General features: G+C 55.7%; 1 protein-coding gene across 1 annotated transcript; it reads right to left on the bottom strand.

Annotated features, from left to right (window-relative positions):
* Positions 1-7450: 7450 nt before the first annotated feature.
* On the bottom strand, positions 7451-19606 carry LURAP1 (leucine rich adaptor protein 1). Its single transcript, XM_065408837.1, has 2 exons — positions 19412-19606; positions 7451-8179 (listed from the first exon to the last, which is right to left on the bottom strand). Exons 1-2 carry the CDS (start codon positions 19604-19606, stop codon positions 7451-7453), a joined length of 924 nt encoding a protein of 307 aa, XP_065264909.1.
* Between the last annotated feature and the right edge of the window lie 346 nt (positions 19607-19952).

The raw sequence follows: 19952 nt of genomic DNA, 5'->3' as shown, positions 1-19952 counted from the left end.
CCGTGGCACCTTTAGCCTTGCCATGTCAGTTATGACTGTAAAAAAATTGCTTGAGCCCTGGCAACTAATTGCTTAAGCCCCGGCACATCTTTCGTTACAAGTTATGCACTGTTTTAGAGACACTATGTATAGTAAAAGTTGAAGCCAGTATCCATTATTCACCTGATTTTGATCCCCCTGTAAATGCCCCAAAACGAACCTGCTCTGTTTGAAATGCCCCCAGGTTGCATCTCGGCCCTAATTAGCATGTTCTTGGAAAGTTTGGGGTAGACTGAAGAATGCGTTGGGAGGAAAAGGAGTCCGGGTTTCCTCTTCCGAAAGGTTCTGAATTCCTTGAGCTAAAGAGACCGTTGAGTGATTGTTCCGTTACAGGATTGAATTGGGGGGGGTTAAACACCTATTTTGAATGACACCGCGGGGCAGATGAGATGGTTTCTCTGGTTAGTGGTCGGTGACACACACAAAGTGTCAAGTGCTCACCAGGGGCCTACCGTCCAAGCTAGGGAAGTTTCACCTGTTAGCTCCTTATCACCTGCTGAGAGGCTCTAGCAGGTAAAGGATCCCTGTCCCAGCAGCCTTCAGGGCATTTCAGTTAGCCACGGGTGAACCTGAGACAGTCAGAGATTCAGTGGAGACGCACGCCCTAACGTCCAGATGTTTCTCTCAACTAGCAGGCTTTGGGGGGGATCTGCAGATCTTATGCAGGAAGATAATTCTGGACCTTCCGGCTAGGACTGAAATAGCACGAGAAGAGCCTCTCTGGTGGGATTTCAGAGCATCTGCTCCAGAGGGAAGGGCTGAAATGTAGGGGACGAGATCAGTTATTGGGAGGGTGGGAAAGGAAATCGGAACTTTCCCAGCCTCGAGAAAAAAAATGCTCAGGGGGAACGTCGGGTTTTATTTCATCCAAGTCGATTCCCCTCCAGGGCCGCTCTGGGCTCTGTGGGAATGGCGCGCTCGGATTTTAAAAAGAAAATGCACACAAATACTTAAATGAATCCAAGCGAGTGGCGCCGCCATTCTGCTTGGGTGGCACCGTGCTCCGGCAGGCGGGGCACGGGACAGCATCTAATCGGAATCCAGGCGCCAATTGACTGCGTGGCTGTCGGCCTCCTCTAAACTAGGGAATGCTGGCAAATAAAAATGCCCGCTTGGGCTGCCCTTTTATTCCAAGATGAAGACAAGCTTCTAGTATTTCTCCCGTCAAATAATTTCCCACATAGCCCTGGTCTTTTCACGTTCGGCTTCCCCTGGAGGGGAATTCCTGGCCTGCAGGGTGAGCTCCCCTGAAAAACATTGAGTTCCTCTCATTCCAAAACCAGCAGCCAGGAGGCTTTTTAAAGGGGGCACCAAACAGCTGTTAGATCGTAACGACTGTCAGATCTACAACACCATGGCAGAGGTCATAACAACGGTCTGTCTCATCGTAAGTACATCTCTGGCCCCCGACGACCACAGTCTCTGGGTGCTTTGCAATCCGGAGGCAGGGCAGTGGTGTCCACCCCATTTTACAGATGGAGAATTGAGGCAAGAGACACTAAGTGACTCACCCAAGGTCACCCAGGAAGATTGTGACACAGCAGTAAATTGAATCCATCTCTCTCACTGGCTAACGCCCTAACCACTGGACCATCCTGCCTCTCATCAGTCACCAGCCCCTTGGCCTGGTGTAGAATCAGTGAGTGCGATTAAAGGCTCCCTTGGCTGTTACCAATTTACAAACCCTCCTCCCCCCCCCCCCCCCCCGCATTTAGTTTTTGGAGCATCTAAGGGTTTTTAATCCTGAAGGAAAATAGGAAATCCTACATAACTCCCCTAGCCTTGACTTCTGCATTGCCATCTGCAAACACTCGTATTTAAAAGCAGGGAGGCGTAATGCAACTCAAGACTGGAATGTATTCTTGGAGAATATGGTTTGCATTTTCCTTGGAACACATTGTGTTTTTATGAACAACTGCTCTTGTGACTGGAAAGAAACCCACCCCCGTCCTTCCGGACTCCAACAGAGAGTACAAATCTGTCAGATAACCCCACAAAAAGGGGTTCTCTCAGTTAGCTATGTCCTCTGTTCTCTCCTTAGACCAGAAATGCTCCTGGGCAGAGCAGGGGTGGGGGAATCACTGCTCTAGAGAGCCATGACCCCTGGCTCTGTTCTCAGAGCAATAGAGTTGCCGTAGGAAAACCACCAGCGTTCTGATTTGTCCCATCTACCAAGGGCTCTACCAAGTCTTCTCCAATAGTTAGGACTCTCTTAACCAGATCCTGTTAGTATCTGAGCACTTCACAATCTTGTAATGCCTGTCAGGACACCCCGGGGGGTAGAGCAGTGCTGTTATCCACATTTTACAGATGGGAAACTGAGGCACAGAGAGACTACGGCCCAGATCCTCAGGTCTCCCATGGAATAGTCTAGTGCTCTAACCACTGAACCGTCCTTCCCCTCTTTGCCCTTTCTCCCCACAGTCCAAAAAGCACCAGCCGTCACCACCAACTCCCCACATCACAGGAGCAACCCAAAGGAACCCATTTTCTAAAAGCTCCCGAGGGCGCTGATTACCTAAGAGATAGCAAAATGCCAATCTGCTTGTGGGGCAAATAACACCGCTAATGTTCCTCTAGACTCTTCGATCTGCCCGCGGACAGAGGGCTAGAATTACATTCATTTTTCCAATCACCATTTCAGAGCTAGAAACAAGAGCTGCTTGGAAAAACTTTGGGGGAACGATCCTGTCGAAACAGAATCGCTTTGCGAAACTGACACCATTTTGCTGAAAGTTCAATTCAGGGGGGGGGGGGGGGATTGGGGGCAAAGGTTTTGACAATGTTGAGACGTCTCGTTTTGACATTTCCGGAACAAAAATGTTTACATGTTTTCCTTTCAAAATGGCTTTTTGTTCCAAATTCTTTTATTTGGTGCTATATGTTCTACTATAACACTTCCCAAAGTTGTAAATTGAAACAAAATGTTTTCATTGTGTCAAAAACAAAACCGTCTGACCTATCCAAAAATAGCTTTTTTCATATATTTCCTTTGCCAAGAATTTCCAAATGTTGGAGGTTGAACTGGAGCGAAGCCAGATTTGGAAATCTCAGCATCTTTTGCAAACTGGAATTTCCATTCACCGTTTCGACTAGAAACGGCCGGAATGCCTTCCAACTAGATCGACTCCAGTCAACGATCATGTATGTTTCCTGGTTACTTAGGGGCAAATGGGAGTTCCCCCCAAACCAGAGGCTCCCCCGCTGTAAACTGATCCACACATTGCTACCAGTCTGGACCCAGCTAGACTTACATGTCAGAATGCAGAGTGAAAGGAAAAGTTACAGCGAGTGGTTGTTACTTCTCTGCTCTGTCATTATGGTGATGAGCACGGTGCAAATACCTAGACACTAGCATAGCTAAGGGAGGGTGCATATCATGTCTGGATGCAGAGGACAGAATGATGCAACAGCGGTCTGTCCCCGCTGCTATGCCATCTGGAACCTGGCTGCTGCGTTAGGAATTTCCGCTGCTCAACTTCCTGGGTCGAAATCTCCCCCTTTGCTGGGGAGGGGATGAAGAAAAGCATGCCAGATTTTGTGTCTGTTTTAGAAGGGTTATTGTTTATTAAGCAGGCTAGTCACGTTGACAGTGGTTTTATTAACAGCATCGGCCAACCCTGCTCCATCCTGCGTTTCCTCCCTCCCCCGGGGTACCAGCTAGCTACCCAGCCTGCAGAGCAGAGTTGCCCGTGTGCTGACATACAACATGACAAAGGAAGGGTTAGTTGGCACAACATCGATAAATAAAGCAGGGGGCCCCCTTCCCCGGTAACAGGCAGCCACTGCTTTCAGGTGCTTAGCTGGTTATACGGGACATGAAGGTAGCTGCGTGTACATGGGACGTTTGGGGATGGCAGCGAACCAGGAGAGGCTGGGAAGGGCAGAGACAGGCATCAGCCTCTTGGGATGGTTCATTACGGAGTCAGTCTTTTCTCTGCCACAGCGCTGGTCCCGGGCATGCGATACAGAAGGCTTCAGGACTGCCGGGTTTTGTCACTGTGGTTTCCCGAGACCAAGGCGGCCTTTCGGTCGCCCATCCCTCTCCCGTGAATTTCAGTTTTGTTCTGCTTTTGGCCAGGCAACGTACGATCCAGCCCCGGGGCTCCAGCCTGGCTGCTGTGGGGAAATAAGCGAGATGCAGATCAGCTGCACGGGGAAGATGCATTTTTTTTTAACCATACACACAAAAACCCAAACCACCACAACTGAAAGTCAGGGCTCGGTAGAGAATGAACGTGAAGAGCGCTATCCAAGGCGCAGCCACTAAATCCTGTCGAGCTCAATGGAAGAGGAGTGAGAATTCCCAGTCATCAGGTGGTACCATCCCGGGCTGAGCACCTTAGGAACCTGGCAGTCCGGGTGCAATACGGGCACTGCCCCTTTATCTGCTTCTGGGGCATGAGGACAGCAGGCCGCCATTGCTTTCACAGATCCATAGGCTGAGCATAAGCAGGTCTCGAGTGCGTTCATCGATCCCACCGCCCTTACACGGGCCAAGGAAGGGAAAATGCTACGTTGGAACCCGCTTCTGCTTTTGCGCCAGGTGCTGAAACGTACCCTGCCGGGATTCCCCTGTCCCTTACGCTTGCAGGGGGGCTGGAACAATTTGTCTAGTGCAGGTGCTGAAAGCCATTGAACCAAACGGTCAACCCCGTATATCATGGAAACCACTTCAAACCAGTTCCAGCACACTTGTGTTTACACTGACTCCCGTGGAAGTGCTCTGGATTTGCAGCAGCATCAGGGAAAGGGAATCAGGCCTGCGGGGTTCTTCTGGACTGCAATTCAGACCGTTGGGATGAACCTCCCAAGCCACGCTCAGCACAGAAAGAGAAGGACAAAGAGCGGATACACCTGGGCAGAGGGTCTTTCTGCCTCGCCGATTGATTTGGTGTTCAGCGCCCGTCTGCACCAGAGGGGAGCTGCAACGGTTGGGCTGGGCTTGAAACAGTCACAAAGAGAGACCTACAGGGGGGTTAGACGGGCTCCTGTCTTCCCATTTGCCTCGCAGGTGTTGGGCTGCCAGGTCCCCAACTCCTGGTTCTCCACCCCCGGGTTACGGTTGGGGCAGGTTTGCATCTCAAGATGGCATGGAAAGCTGTAGGCCAGCCAGTGTCCAGGCTCAACTTCTACCCAACACAGAGAGGCGTTTGGGAGCGTAAAGAGAACTGGTTTTAAATGCAATTCCGATGGAAAGTGCCCACATAAAAAATGGTGCAAGGCAGCTCCTTGGATGGCTTCAGATTCGCCCTGATTGATTTTAATGACAACAAAGTTTTAATCACTTTTCTGCTTTCAGCCCTGGAATAAACCCACCCCGGCTCGGGAAGAACGAGCTGGATTCCATTCCGGCTCACGCATCATCTCACTAAGGTCCAGCTGCACAGTCTTTACCTCCAGGTGTACCAGGGCGAACACCTTAATCGCACCTGCTTACGTCTGCAGTACAACTCGGCTGAGCCAGCCAGACTGGAGGGGAGGGGAAGCTGGACGTACAGATCCCCGGGCAAGGTTGGGGGCTGGGCAGTTACAAATTTGATCTGACCCGATACGCACTGGGGGGAATTCTGTGCTCTACCAAGAGGTGCTGCCCAGAACCTGCCGCTCAGAAGGGTGTTCTGGAGACTTTAGAGCGACCTTTGCACCCCTGATCATAGAATCATAGACTATCAGGGTTGGAAGGGACCTCAGGAGGTCATCTAGTCCAATCCCCTGCTCAAAGCAGGACCAATTCCCAACTAAATCATCCCAGCCAGGGCTTCATCAAGCCTGACCTTAAAAACCTCTAAGGAAGGAGATTCCACCACCTCCCTAGGTAACCCATTCCAGTGCTTCACCACCCTCCTAGTGAAATAGTGTTTCCTAATATCCAACCTAGACCTACCACACTGCAACTTGAGACCATTGCTCCTTGTTCTGTCATCTGCCACCACTGAGAACAGCCGAGCTCCATCCTCTTTGGAACTCCCTTTCAGGTATTGAAGGCTGCTATCAAATCCCCCCTCACTCTTCTCTTCTGCAGACTAAACAATCCCAGTTCCCTCAGCCTCTCCTCATAAGTCATGTGCTCCAGCCCCTCAATCATTTTCGTTGCCCTCCGCTGGACTTTCTCCAATTTGTCCACATCCCTTCTGTAATGTGGGGCCCAAAACTGGACGCAGTACTCCAGATATGGCCTCACCAGTGCCGAATAGAGGGGAATAATCACTTCCCTCGATCTGCTGGCAATGCTCCTACTAATGCAGCCTAATGTGCCGGGCTGCATTAGTATCCTGGACTGGTCTAGGGCCCCTATAACATAGGCAGCCCTGGGGGCCGGTCTAAGTTACAGCAGCCTCCCCAGGCTGCCCCATGGTCTGCAGCACTGCCTAGAATCCACCCCCAAACTCCACCCTGAGCCCCACACCCAGCCTGCCCCCTGCTCCAGGGCTCACAGCAGAGCCCTATGGTTGTTCTCCACAGTGCCTGCCCCCGGGGCAATCCCCACCTGACTGCAACTGGGGCTTTTAGGGGCCCTGGAGGCCACCCCAGCCCTCTCACCTGGTTTCAAGGGGTGGGAGTGGGGGGGGTGAGGATAGGAGCGGGGTGGGGCAGCAGGTGTAGAAAAGGAAAGTGTAGAGGCTCTAGAAACAACCCGGGTGTGTTGGTGAAACAAGGGGCTCGCTCTCTACAACCACTCCGCTGTCCTGGCCCGATCCTCCAGCGACATCCCAGCCCGGCCGTGGCAAAGGCTGTGATGCCCCAAGTGCTAACACGCCCTGCTCCAACAGGCTCTGTTCGGTCGGGCCTCCATGCTCCCAGGGCCGGGTCTCTGTCTGCCTCCTGTGCGGCACCACTGGCACGTCAATAAGCGCCTGCTCCGGCCAGGTAGGTAGCGTATCGGCCCCATTTTGCAGAAGGTAAACTGAGGCACAGCAAAGTTAAGGGGCTCAGCCAGGAATAGACTCATGCTCTAATCACTCCACCACCCTCCCCTCCTTGAACCCAGGGTGACGGCTGACTGCAGGATCGAACCAGCGGAGAAGTGCTCTCTATCCTGCGCTAGCATCTGCACTAATTAAAGGGGGGGTGAGCCCGAAGTGCCTTTATGGGAGGTGCAGCCTTGCTCCTCCTGTTACCTCCCTCGTGTGACCACCCCTCTCCGAGCCCTCGCTATTCAGGATAAGTCCAGCTTCCTGCGGTGCAGCGCCACCGTCCGGCATCGCGCAGGTCCCACGCCGACCCCGAGGGAAATGTGACATTGCAAAGGGGGCGGCGTGGAGCGCTCCGCAGGCTGTTCCCACCGACGCTCATGGGGAATTTCAAGGAAGCCCAAGGCAGCCAGTTTGGTCTCCCGCTCCGTACGCCGAGTGCTCATCTGGGAGGGCGGGCGATTCCATGCAGCCCCTCGCAAGGTGAGTTCCAGGGGCTACAAGAACGTCACGTCGTCCTGCGACTGCACCCAGCGCCAGTGGGCGTCGTACTCCAGGTGGAGTTTGCCGTTGAGCTTGCAGGGCTCAAAGTCTACTTGGCCGTTCCTCCAGGCCGGGCTGCCCTTGCTCAGCCTCTCCCCCGGGGCCTCTTTACTGGCTTCCAAAGCAGGAGCCTGTCTGCCCAAGAAGCCGTTGGCCACCTGGGGCTGCTGAGGGCCAGCGGGCTGCTTCGCTGCTCTGGCTGGATCCCTGGTGCTGTGCTCCTGGGCAGGCCGGGCCGAGGAATGGTCCATCCGGAGCCACTCCTGGTCCGCTTTGCATTTGTCCTGCAGGCTGCCTGGCTTACTGGGCAGACTCCTGTCTGGGTCGCTCCTGGCCCAGTCCTGCTCCAGCCTGGCCGGTGGGATGCCCGGTCTGCCCGGCGTGGAGGACAGGACGGGCTCCATGGCACCATGGCAGTACTCGTCCATCTCGTCAGCCAGCGTGTCCAGGTAGCTGCCGACGGAGATGCTGTCCAGCTTCTCACTGGGGTCCTGCAGGCTGGTCCAGCTGCCCCGGCGCGAGGTCTCCTGGCTCTCCACCAAGCTGTACTGGCTGCTGGCCAAGCTGCTGCAGTGGCTGGTCAGGGTCCCCTTCTCCTCCAGGAGCCACTTCACGGCCTCGATGCCCTCATTCACCACCACCAGCTGCTGCAGGATCTTGACGTCAATGGCTCGCAGGTAGGCCTGGGTGGGGAGACAAAGGGCACACGGGTCAGCCTATTCCCCGGCGTCTCCCCGAGGGCGTTCGCTGGGAGATCCACCCCCTCGCTATGAAATTAGAACAAAGCATTACAGGCCTCCGGATGCTAGGCGGGGATGTGCCCCAGGCAGAGAACAGAAGAGACGGAGGTGCCACCAAAGCCCCTCCAGTGGCAGGGAATGGATTGACAACGTGCCAGCCTTATGGGGGCCCACAGACCCCCCTCCTGACCTTCTCTGCTACCGTCCACTGGGCCCACTCGGCCTCTTGCTCACCTCGGCGTGAGCCGGGTGCCGCTTGACTGGGGCTACACGGCTGTCCAGACAGGGTGAGCACGAGGCGGGGCGGCCCTCGCATCGACCCTGTGTCGAGGGTATCCTCCGTGCCACGCAAGGCACAAGGAAAGACACTTCCTGCCCCTGAGAGCTTATCGACAGAGACGGCCCACCGAAAGCCACTTAGTCCTGCTGTGCCTCAGTTTCCCATCTCTACAAAGGGGATAACAGCATGGCCCTACCTCACAGGGCTGTTGGGGTCGGGGGGGGGAGGGGAACAAATACATCACAAGCTGAGAGGCACTCAGATATGCCGGGGATGGGAGCCATAGATATACAGAGCAGCTAAATCTATCTCCGCCCGCTCCTCTCGAATCCACAGGCAATTCAGCCGCTCCAGCCCCAGCAGAGCTGGCAGGACAGTGCGGAGACTGGCCCAGCCTGTTGGAACTGGCAAGCCCCCAGGAGCCTTGCCAGACCCGGCAGGTTCCTACAAATCATCACCTCCTCTGGCCTCCCTGGACAAGTCTGCTTTGACACTGGAGGGGTCTCCCTCAAAGAGGGGGACGGGGAGTGCTGTAGTGGTTCTTTTCACACCCCAGAGCAGAACTTAGAGCAGCTCAAAGGCTGCTCTAACCTACCCTGGAGGATCTGAGAACATTGGAAGCGCAAGGGGATCATAGAGCCACCCTTCCCCCACCATTCCTACGCTTATGGTTGGGATGGGGTAACAGACAACTGGGCCTTTGGAGGTACTTTTGGATGGGGGCTCGGAGATCAACCAAGGTTTCTTAGCACTGGCCTGGGCCTAGTGAGCTCAAGCCCTTTTCCCCACAATCCCAAAGGGTAGCTGCACCCTGCCTCCTCCTGCTCATCGAATCGCCACCCCTAGGGCCAAATTCGGCTCTGTGACTCTGGTGTAACTGCACCAGGAGTCACTCCAGATTTACCCTGGTGGGACTCAGGCGTATAATTCCGCACAGACATGCTAGGCTCCTGCCTCCCCCGAACCACTCATGACATCCCACATCTCAACTGGGAGAGGGGCGTGGAGTTACGGGCCCGGGAAAGACGCAGCTTGGCGGCCCTGTGTAGCAGGGCGGGTGGGAGGGGAGTGTGGGCTCTCCCCAGCCCAGATGGTCACAGACCAGAAAATAAATGCACGGATGGTCAGCTTCCCTTTGGGTGCAGCTGGAGTTACAAAAGAAAAGCCGGGCGGCGAGGCGGCCTTGCTGACAGATAAATAACTGTGTGCAGTGATGCTGGAGGTAGGGGGGATCGTTTGCATCCCACCCCCACCCAGATCTGGATCAACCCCAGTGGCCAGCTGGCAGGCTCTGCCATCTGGCAGGGAGGGATAGCTCAGTGGTTTGAGCATTGGCCTGCTAAACCCAGGGTTGTGAGCTCAATCCTTGAGGGGGCCACTTAGGGATCTGGGGTAAAAATCTTTCTGGGGATTGGTTCCGCTTTGAGCAGGGGGTTGGACTAGATGACCTCTTGAAGTCCCTTCCAACCCTGATAGTCTATGATTCTATCCCCGGAGCACTACGTGAAACCGCTGGCCCGTCCCCCTTGTCTGACACTGCCCAGCGCCGGACTGGCTTTCCGGGAGATGCGCAGACTGGAGGAGGCGCTCAGAGACTGCAGAGATGGAGGCCGGCGTGGGAGCTAGATGGATAGAGTCAGATGGGTGGCAGACAATTGCACACGGGACCCGCTGCAGCTTTGAGGCCTGGGGCTTGATTCCCCCGCTGCTCTGAGCGTGGAACACGTCCAGCTGATTGAACTGGGAACGCTGGCCCAGCCCAAACCCCTCTTTGGCAGGGGAGAGGCGTCTTCCACAGCAGGCCCCTTCCACTGTTTCTTTGGGCAGCAGCAGCACAGGTGAAAGCAGCACCCCCCCTCCATGGGGCCAGCTAGCCAGGGCACAGAAGGGGGTGAGGGGCGACCCCTGGGTTAATCCTCTGGCGTCAAGTTCTCAAGTTCCCGTCCTTGGGCGACCGGAGACCCCAGTCCCCTAGCAGAGGTGGGGGTGGGGGGGGGCTCATCACTGAAGGGCACTGGGATCACATGCACACCCCAGGCACCATCCCTCCGTGCCCAGGCCCTGGCACGATGGCAGGGTGCTGCCTAGCCCCCGCCAGCTTATTAGCTTTATTTACCTCCTGTCCTCACCCGCCGCAGGAGGGTGCAACGCTTTGGTCACTTCCATGGTCTTGGCTGGTGCAACTGGGCTGTAATGTAACACCAGGAATAGCTTCCTCCAAGCAGCAGGTGGGGGGCATGGGCACGCGTGTCTGTCCCTACCGTCGCCTGCTGGAGGGGACAGCCCTGCTGTGTGTGGGGGAGGGCGGGGGGCGTCTGTCTGTCCCTCCGTCCCTACTGCCCCCTGCTAGAGGGGACAGCCCTGCTGTGTGTGTGTGGGGGGGGGGCACGTTTGTCTGTCTATCCATCCCTACTACCCCCTGCTGGAAAGGACAGCCTGGCTCTGTGGGGGGGGGGGCACGTTTGTCTGTCTATCCGTCCCTACTGCCCCCTGCTGGAAAGGACAGCCTGGCTCGGTGGGGGTGGGGAAGAATGTCTGTCCATCCATACCAACTCCCCCCCCCGGAGGGGATAGCCCTGCTCTGTGTGTGGGTGTGGGGGGGGGGGGGGCGGGGGTGTCTGTCTATCTGTCCCTACTGCCCCCTGCTGGAGTGGACAGCTCTGGTCTGTAGTGGGAAAGGGGGGATGACATTTTAACTAGCTCCTTAAACTTCCAACAGCGTACAGGAGGGAGGCTTGGGGATGGGGGAGCAGAGGTATGACCCAGAGGACGTGACAAGGGCGAGGCGGGGGCTGGGGAGCGCACGCCCTGCTATTTGAAACGGCGTGCTTTGAATCGCTGAGTCGGGCCCGGCCCGCTGCAGTATCAACCGTTGCTAAAACATCTGGTTCGCTAACAGAAATCCCGTCCTGCCAAGACATTCCTGTCCGTACGCGCCGCTCCCTGCCAAACGCGGCTCTGCTTCCCCAGCGTGGGCCGGAAACCCGCAGCCGGGCAAGGGGAGGGGGGGGGGGTTAAAGCAACGCTAGAAGAGGTCTGGGGCGGGGGAGGGCTGATTTCGGAGGTCTGCTTGGAAGATCAAAGCATGCTGGGTGCGGCCAAGCACGGACCAAAGCTGGACACGTCCCGGAGGGGCGTGAGTGCCACGGCAGGAGAGGAATTGTAGCTAAGGATGAAATCAGGCCTGGGCACATATCCTCCCACTGGGACCTAGCACCCCTAAAGCAGTGCTTCTCAACCTCTATCACTGTGGGGTGCGTATGTTACATGGGCTGCAGGTTGAGAACCACAGCGCCCCCCGCAAAGCCCCCCACAGTCCCCTATGCCCAGCACCCCCCCGCAGAGCGGGGCCAGGAGCAGAGGCCTGGGCGTGGGGCCTGGCAGCCGGACCCCGCACCCTGTAGCCAGGCAGCCAGACCCCAAAGCCCACCACGTGGGGCCAGGCAGCCTAAAACCTGGGGGTACTTTAGCACCCCCCAAAAACCCTACTACCCGCTGCCCCCACCCCCTCACTGCCCAGAGCATCCCCCCTCCCCAGAAACCCACTCTCCCGCACCCTGCCCCCTGCTGCACTCACCTGCCCCCTGCTGGCAGGAGCGCTCCAGCAGGCTGCCAGACACTGTCGCCCCCTCAGCCAGCCCCGCCCCCTTTCAGATCACAGTGGCAAATTTTGAATTTTTTTTTAGCACACAGCTGGGCGACAGCTGCGTGCTAATTGGGCCGCCTGCGACCCCAGGCTGAGAACCACTGCCCTAAAGGGCCAGGTGGAAACCCCACCACGCAGACTAAAACTCCCCTCTCCCCTGCTGCCTACCACAAGCTAGACAACGGTGAGGCGAGCGGCGTGCTGGACTGCGGCTAGCCATCATTCCCGTCTCCGGGTCCTTCCCACAGCTACCCGTATCCACCTGTGGCTCTCGGCTTCTCCTTAGATTGTAAGGTCCTTGGGGCAGGGACCGGCTCCTTGGACAGCCCAGGCATGATAATGATCATCGGCGTGTTTGGAACCAGGCCGCACAGGGATTCGGAGAACCGTCTGGAAGGGACAATCCTGCGTTGGGACCGGGCCGATGAGCTAATGCAGGGCTTCCCAAATGCAGCCGTGCACTGGCACAAGATACTCTGTTCCCCTTCAAAGGGAGTGGGGCCCGGGGCCAGCTAACCCCGTTCCACAGTATGGCCCATTTAAGGACACAGGTGCTCAAGGGAGCAGCAGACTAGCTGGGGAATGGGGCCAGGTGTTAATCTGGGAGCTACCTCCGGAGCAGGATAAAACCCAGCAGTTAGGGGCCTCCCAGGAGGCGAGAGAGCGCACCTGGGGGTGGAGAACGACGGGCGGGGGAGCACTGGGCTGGGGAAGCCTGTCTGCATCACTGCACAGCAGCACAAAGCAGGGCCGGGGAATCCCTTGGCCAAGAGGAAGAAGTTGTGAGTCTGGAGACCTGTGGGAAAGCCATTCCCGAGAGGCCAGGGGCCGCGGTGGGACTGCCAGGGCCCCCTGGCTCCGGGGGAAACGGAGAACCTACAGCCTTGGAATGAGGGGGAATTGGAGCTGAAGCTGCCTGGGGACCGGGGAAAGCACCGCCCCCTTCTAGCCTAAACTCCCCACCTCTCAACCCCTCCCCTGAGCCCTCCCTGCCCCATTACACAACACACACACCCCCAGCGCCCTCTGCTCTCCAGCCAGACCCAGCCCTCATTAGATCAGGGGGAGAGGAAATGGTTTTCCCCAAATCACAAAACTTTTGGGACTTCAAAAACTTTCCCGTTCTCCATCGGCACAAACCGGAGCCCTCCGCCCCGAACAGCCAGTCTCCAGGGCAATCACTGGGCTGAGCGAGACCTGGATCGGGCCATTGGCGATTCCTGGGGAGGCCTTTCTCAATCTCGCCTGTCAAAGACGTTCCACTTGGTATGTATAAATATTCACTGGGCAGGGTCTTGAACCTGGCTCGCCCACATCCCAGCTGACTGCCATGGCTAGCAGGCTATGGGGGGGGTTTTACCAGAAACGCCACCCTGGCCCCAAGGAATCTCTCTCAATGCAAGGTTCGCGAAACTGGCACATTCCTGCAAAAAGTTTTGGTTTTTGACAAATCCAAAAAAAGTGGGGTCAAAAAATTCCCAACTCGCCCTAAGCCTCACGTCCTCCAACCCTCCCACCTGCCCACCTCGCTTCTCTTCTCAGTTCCCCCCAGATCCATCTCCACCAGCCCACTTCAAAACATACCGATCTAGGGGTATCCCTGTGGAGGCCTAAAAGAAACAGGCACTAAAAGGAGACGTTTGCATGTTGCCCTTCAGCGATCCATTATTTCAGCAGGTGGGATGTGAGCCAATCAAGTTTGGGAACTGCTGACCTAATGCACCTTTTCCCCCCTCTCTGGGTACATCTACCCTGCAAAGAAAAATCCCATGGCGCCGCGTCTCAGACTTGGGCTCACGGGGCTGCAGGACTTTAAATAGCAGTGTAGACATACCGGCTTAGGCTGGAGCCCGGGCTCCAACACCCTCCCCAGGTTTCAGAGCCCAGGCCGGGATGTCCACACTGCTATTTTTAGCCTGGTAGCTCATGTCCTGAAACTGACCTGGGCTCTGAGACTTGGCACTACAGTGGATTTTCTATCCAGTGTAGACGTACCCGCTGACTCCATGTTTACCATTCCTCCTCCCCCGCTCATTCCTCACTGCCTCCCCACAAGAGCGGCCTAAGACTCATGCCCACACCTGGGACCATAACCCCTGCCCACAAGCCAACTGTGGTCGCATCCTGGCGACAGAGTGACCCCCCTCGTCTCCAGCTGCTGAGTTTAGCCACATGGCTGCTACCCTACTCATGTCAACCTCAGCTCCGGTAAGAGGAGAATAGGGGGCGAGGGGAATCCGGTAGGAAACATCCGGCTAGAGTTTCCTTTCAGCACTCAATACGGCTGGCCTGGGGCTGCACGTTCCAAGCGGTGATGGAGGAGGGGGTGGAATGACTTATCAGTGAGCTTGCGCTTGACCCCCCAGGGCCTGTCTTGATAGACCTCAGCAAGGGGAAGTAACAGATGGAGGAATCAGGGGTAAGGAAACATTGTCCAGGAAGTGTTCACAGGCCTCAGGAAAACACAGAACAAATGGCCTCGCCACATGTCTCCAGCACATTGCACACGACGCCTGTTTTCTTTAAAAGACTCACAGCAGGTGTTCTTTAAAGAGCCGCTGCTGTCATACAGCAGTATTTCCAAAATGCGGGGTGAATGGAGGGCTAGCAGAGGTGGGGAGGGGCACAGATGGACCTCTTCACTGTTCCCCAGAGTCTCCGCTGGTACTTGAAACGCAAAGTCTCTAGCTGCGATGGTGGTGAAGACCACTCTTCCAATGTGAGCCAAGTGTAACCGCTGCAGTGATGTTTGCAGCTAGCCGGACACACTGGCTCCCAGAGGTGTGAACTGCGCCCCGTGCTGGTCCTTTACATGTCAACATTGCTAACGATGTCTCTGCTCATCAGGGCATGCGAGGAAGGGTCAGATGCTGAAGATCTACACCAATCTTTCCCGAAGTGGAGGAGTGTGGTGGCAGGGTTAGGGACTAAATGAATCCCTGTCTTCGAACTTGCCTCTCCAGTTTTGGTTCCAGTTTGGACCAAGCACCAGATTCGATACAGTCTGGATTAAGAGACAGCTGGGATTTTTAGCTTGAAAAGGTGCCAGGCGCTAGTTGATCTGCCAAGATGCCCAGCATTCCAGATCTATTTGCCATAGGTGCCGAACAAGAGCATGTTGATTCTTCGGCCCGGCCCCTGAATCCTTACCCTAATCCAACTCCCCCCTCGGCCCAGCTTTGGTCTCTAACAACCAAGTGAAGCAAAACATCCCCCAGGGGGTTATTTCGAAGTGTGGCAGAATGCTTTTGAACATCAGCTGCCAGGTATCAATAGCTCCTTTGATGAATTCCCAGAGGGGAGGGGGATTAATCTATTGACGTTTTCATCTGTGATTTGGCTGTCACATGATCCATGCAGCGAAGAAATCAAACTAAAGCGCTTGGGAAAACTGAGTATGCACAGAGCCCATGTACACAGTGGATCTCAGCAGATTTAAAAGAAGGGAGTTGACCCTTATATGGATCTGGACAACAGCCACAGTTATATCAGGCAGAATAAAAAATTACAAGGGTCAAGACAGGGCTATAAACCAGTTCCCTGCTTTACTCCAGATTCATTTCCTCTCCTTGTTTCTCAGTACTCTGCCTGTAAAATGGGTATAACAATTGCCCTACCTCACAGGGGGGCTGTGAAGCGAGGTAAGATTCTAGACCTAGATCCTGCAGCAATGGGGAGCTAGGGAAGTACCAAAGGTAGCCAGAATCCCGCTATGTTTATGCATGAGAAACAGGCAATGAAACTAACTGGAAATGAAATGTGAAACTGACCAGTTGGTAAACAGCAGCAATGGTGAAAAATAGGTTTTTAAATAGATCTCCATTCTCATGATCCAAGGCGCCATCAGCAACACAGATGAGGAAATTGGTTTGTAAACATAGCAGGGCTTTTGTTGATGGTGCCTCTTTAAGAGGAACCAGTGGTTTGAAGCAAGCTCAGCGGGCTTTCCCTGCGGTTGGAGGTACTTTGTCACTATCCCCAGCCATGCCCCCTCTGTCAGTGGCAGGGAAAGGACGCTAAATGGGCATGCGTTTTGAGCAGAAGGCTAAAAGCGGTTCAGAGCAGATGCAAAGCAACCAGGACGTGAAGCCAGTCAAATATAACAAAGGTGTGAAAGGTGAAAATATGCGGGTGTTCTCATAGTGCTTAAGATCCCTAGTCTTGCACCAAGATCCTATTGTAGTAGGCACTGTGCAGAACCAGAGATGTCCCTGCCCTGCCGGGGTACCTCGATCACCAGGGCGGTGGGATAGGTCAGTCCATGCAGCACATTCAGTGCTGGGTCTCTCCACCAGCAAGGATGTTTAAATGATACCATAATTCCCGTTACATCCTACCAAGGCAACGAGGGCTCTCCACTGCTAAGCACATTGACACAACTGGCTCCCCCCCATCCCCTCAATCTTCCTACCCCATTTCAAACTCCCCGCTTTGGTTTGCAACTTTAACAAGAAGTGGAGAGCGGCGCTGATGTAGGGTGGCGGATTCTTCACAGCATCAAGGCAAGATGTATTGACTCAGAGTTCCTGCTCTCTTAAAGCAACAGCACGTCTGTCCACCCAAACATAGCATGTGAAAGAGAATCAGTCAAGATCCAACAAACAGGCTCTAAGCATCCCTTGGTACAGCAGGGATGAATTTGGCCCTCTACATAAAAATCCTCCCACGTTACTAATAATACCTTAGATTTTTAAAGCTGAAAGGAGATTGTAAATTTTCCCCTGGGGGTTTCTTTTTAGGTCTCGTGTGCTAGCACAGGACTGAGGAGTTTGGGTTGGAGGCCATTTGGGGGAATGTTTAATACTGATCATTAGCGCTTGGGCCGATTTGGATCCAAATCCCAAGTTTCCCCAGAGATCAATGAAGGGGAGAGGTTTCAAATTCAGGTTTCCAGTTCAAGCTCGCATCTGCTAATATACTAAACATACATCGCTGTTATCGCAAGGCACTTCAGAAACCTGGGGCCAGAAAACTCCCCTCACATGCAGCTGCTTCTGGGGTGGAGAGCGGCAGCCAGACATCTTCCAACAGGAGTATTTCTCCCAGGCAGCACATTTTAATCCCAGGGTTAGTACTTTGGAAGGGAGACCGCTCTGGATGCTGCAGGAAGTGGCTGTGGTAGTGACTCTTTTTCCTTCTATGCGAGTGCTGAGCCGATGCCCTTGCATGGCGGTGGGGGTCAGTGCGTTGTTGGAAATAGCATCTAACCGATGAGATCCTAACCCCTTGTAATCATTAAAGAACTTCCACTAGAGTAAGGGGGTTGGAAATTGGCCGGTTCACGGCACCCAAAGTGGATCATTCACCCTCTCCCTCTCTAACCTCCCCACACCGTTTCGACTGACTACAGTAACCACTCTCGGTCTCCGAAGTCATCCTGTAGCGATGCTGTGAGTCAGTGGCCAGCGGCTGCATGCCAGCTGTTTCCTCTGCCTTTTGCAAGCCTTAGGATTCCGTGCTCAGGACACAGCTGACGATGCGGGAGGTAGAACAGATGCCAGCTCCCCCTTCCCAGAGCTAAGTAGGGTGAGAACATCTATCGACAGCGAAAAGAAGCGACTCAGAAAAGCAGCCGATACGTGGAAGGAGAAAGGTTATTTCCACTAGCCCACTTCTCCGTCCCTAACGACATTTTAAAGATGATTCAGTCTTGACTGTTCTTTTGGGAAGAAAAACCTGCGTACCAAGTTTCGGCTGGATAATAATATTTTGCTCTTCTATGCCCTCTTCTCTTCGAGGATCTCAAAGCACTTTATACTCATGAGCCATGAGATAGGGGAATGTGACTACATCCATATTATAGCAGGGGAAACTGAGTCACAGGCAAGGTGAGAGACTTGTGCCTGAACAATTGGCAAGTGGCAAAGCCGGCAACAGGACCCACAAATCCTCTGCTTTAACACGAGCCACGGGTAGGAGTTGCAGGTGGGGAAACTGAGGCACAGAAAGAGATGAAGTGACTTGTCCAAGAAATTCAGTGGAAGAGCCAGGAAAAGAATCCAGGTCTCCTGAATCCCAGCCCTGTGGTTTATCCACAAGACTTTCCTCCTTCCCAGAGGATAAGTTTTTAAATGGCCATGGTTAGACAGACAGACAGGGAGAGCAGCAATATCTATCTAGAGGCCCCTTTAAAATGTTTTGCTCTTGCGGCCACTCTCCCCAGCCCAATTAAAGTGTTCAGTTACCAACGTACCGATCAAATCAAATGCCATAGAATACGCTGCTGCTGTGAGCTGATCCCCTTACGAAAGGCAGCTCCTACCCGTGCTCACGTCAGTGGCTCAGCTAATCAGAGCAGTTGGTGTTTCCATCCAAACGCCAGAAGGCACTAGTCTAGCTTGGGAGGGGGAGCCTGATCCTGAGAGGTGCTGAGCGCCAACAGAAATCGAGAGCACACAGCTCCGGTCAGGATCAGGCCCTGAGACACAACGGTCATGTGTGACCAGCACAGGCTGGGTGGGCTGGGTAACAACACCCGACCTCCTTCTGCCTTTCTGGGCCTGCAACTAAGCCAAGAGCTGAGAATTGCACCCGGGAGCTGGGAACTCCGGCCTGGGTCTGGCGTCTCCTCTAACATCCCCAGGGTCCGAGCTTAGAACCAGGTTCTCCCCCACCCTAACAGACCTTCCCATTGAGTCTCTAGGGTCTAGAGAGGAGAAGGGCCCAGGCACCCCAGTGATGGGCACAGGAGAAGATCAATGACACACACACACCCCCTCAGGGGGCAGACAGTGGAATTTTTGTCCCCAAACTCCCCGTAGGGCAGAAAAGAGGGGAGGGTATTGCTCTAGGGGGCTGAGAGGCAGAAGAGGAGTGGGGGTGGTTGTGGCCCCCAGGAGCAGAATAAGGGGGAGGCTGTGGCCCCAGGGGGAAGATGGCGGGCTGTGGCCCCAGGGGGGAGAGAGATGGGAAGGGACATTTAGACCCTAGAGGGTGGGGGGAAGAGGTGGGGGGACTGTAGCCCAAGGAGGCAGATGGGGGGGGAATGGGGAGGGAGATTGGGGCCCCAGGGGTGGGGGGGAGGTATGGGGGGGGCTGTAGCCCTGGGGGCAGGAGGGGAAAATGGGAAGGAAGGTTGGCACCCCAGGGGATGGGGAGGGAGATGAGGGACAGGCAGAAGGGAGTTGGGGGCTGTGGCCCCCCAAGGGGCAGGAGGAGGGAATGGGGAGGGAGATTGGGGCCCCGGGGGGGGGGATTTGGGGGCTGTGGCCCCCCAGCGGGCAGGCCAGGAAGGGCCAGTCACACTCACCAGTTCCAGCTTCAGTGCCTTGATCTTCCCGGCCAGTCCCCGGCGCTGTCCCCGGGCCGGGCTCTCCCGGAGAAGCGCGGCGGCCGGGTCCTCCCGGAGCCAGCGCACCAACCCCTCGGGGGCCCGCCGCCCCACCTTGCTCTCCAGCTCCTTCAGGTCGGGGGGCAGCGGCTCGCCGCAGCCCGGCCCCTCCATCCCGTAAGCGGCAGGGCCGAGCGAACCCCCAGCGGGGAGCCCCCCCGGACCCTCCCGGGCTCAGCAGGGGGGCAGCCCCCGGGCGCCCCTCATCGCACCCGGGGGCTCCCCCCAGCTCCTGCCCCCCGACGGCTGGGGCGGCTTTAATGCAGCATCCGCCCCACGCAGGATCCCCCACACACACACACACTGCGGGTGCAAAGGCAGGAGGGGGCCCTGCAGCCGGGCTCCCCGCTCCAGGCAGCTCCCGGGGCGCCCTCGCCCCCGGGCAGATCCAGCCCCGGCCTCGCCTCTTCCACCTGCCCGACTGCAACCAGCCCGACCGCTGCGGAGGGCTCGCTACACG

This window comes from Emys orbicularis, chromosome 8 (assembly GCF_028017835.1).
Source record: "Emys orbicularis isolate rEmyOrb1 chromosome 8, rEmyOrb1.hap1, whole genome shotgun sequence".
Taxonomy (NCBI): domain Eukaryota; kingdom Metazoa; phylum Chordata; order Testudines; family Emydidae; genus Emys; species Emys orbicularis.
Note: the sequence above shows the minus strand (reverse complement) of the source record. Positions and strands in the feature narration are given on the sequence as shown.

Excerpts from the sequence above, each read along its gene's own strand:
- LURAP1 (XM_065408837.1), bottom strand. The coding sequence starts at position 19,606 with ATGGAGGGGCCGGGCTGCGGCGAGCCGCTGCCCCCCGACCTGAAGGAG. Across the intron at positions 8,180-19,411 it reads AGGCACTGAAGCTGGAACTG|GCCTACCTGCGAGCCATTGA; the intron begins GTGAGTGTGACT and ends CTCCCCACCCAG.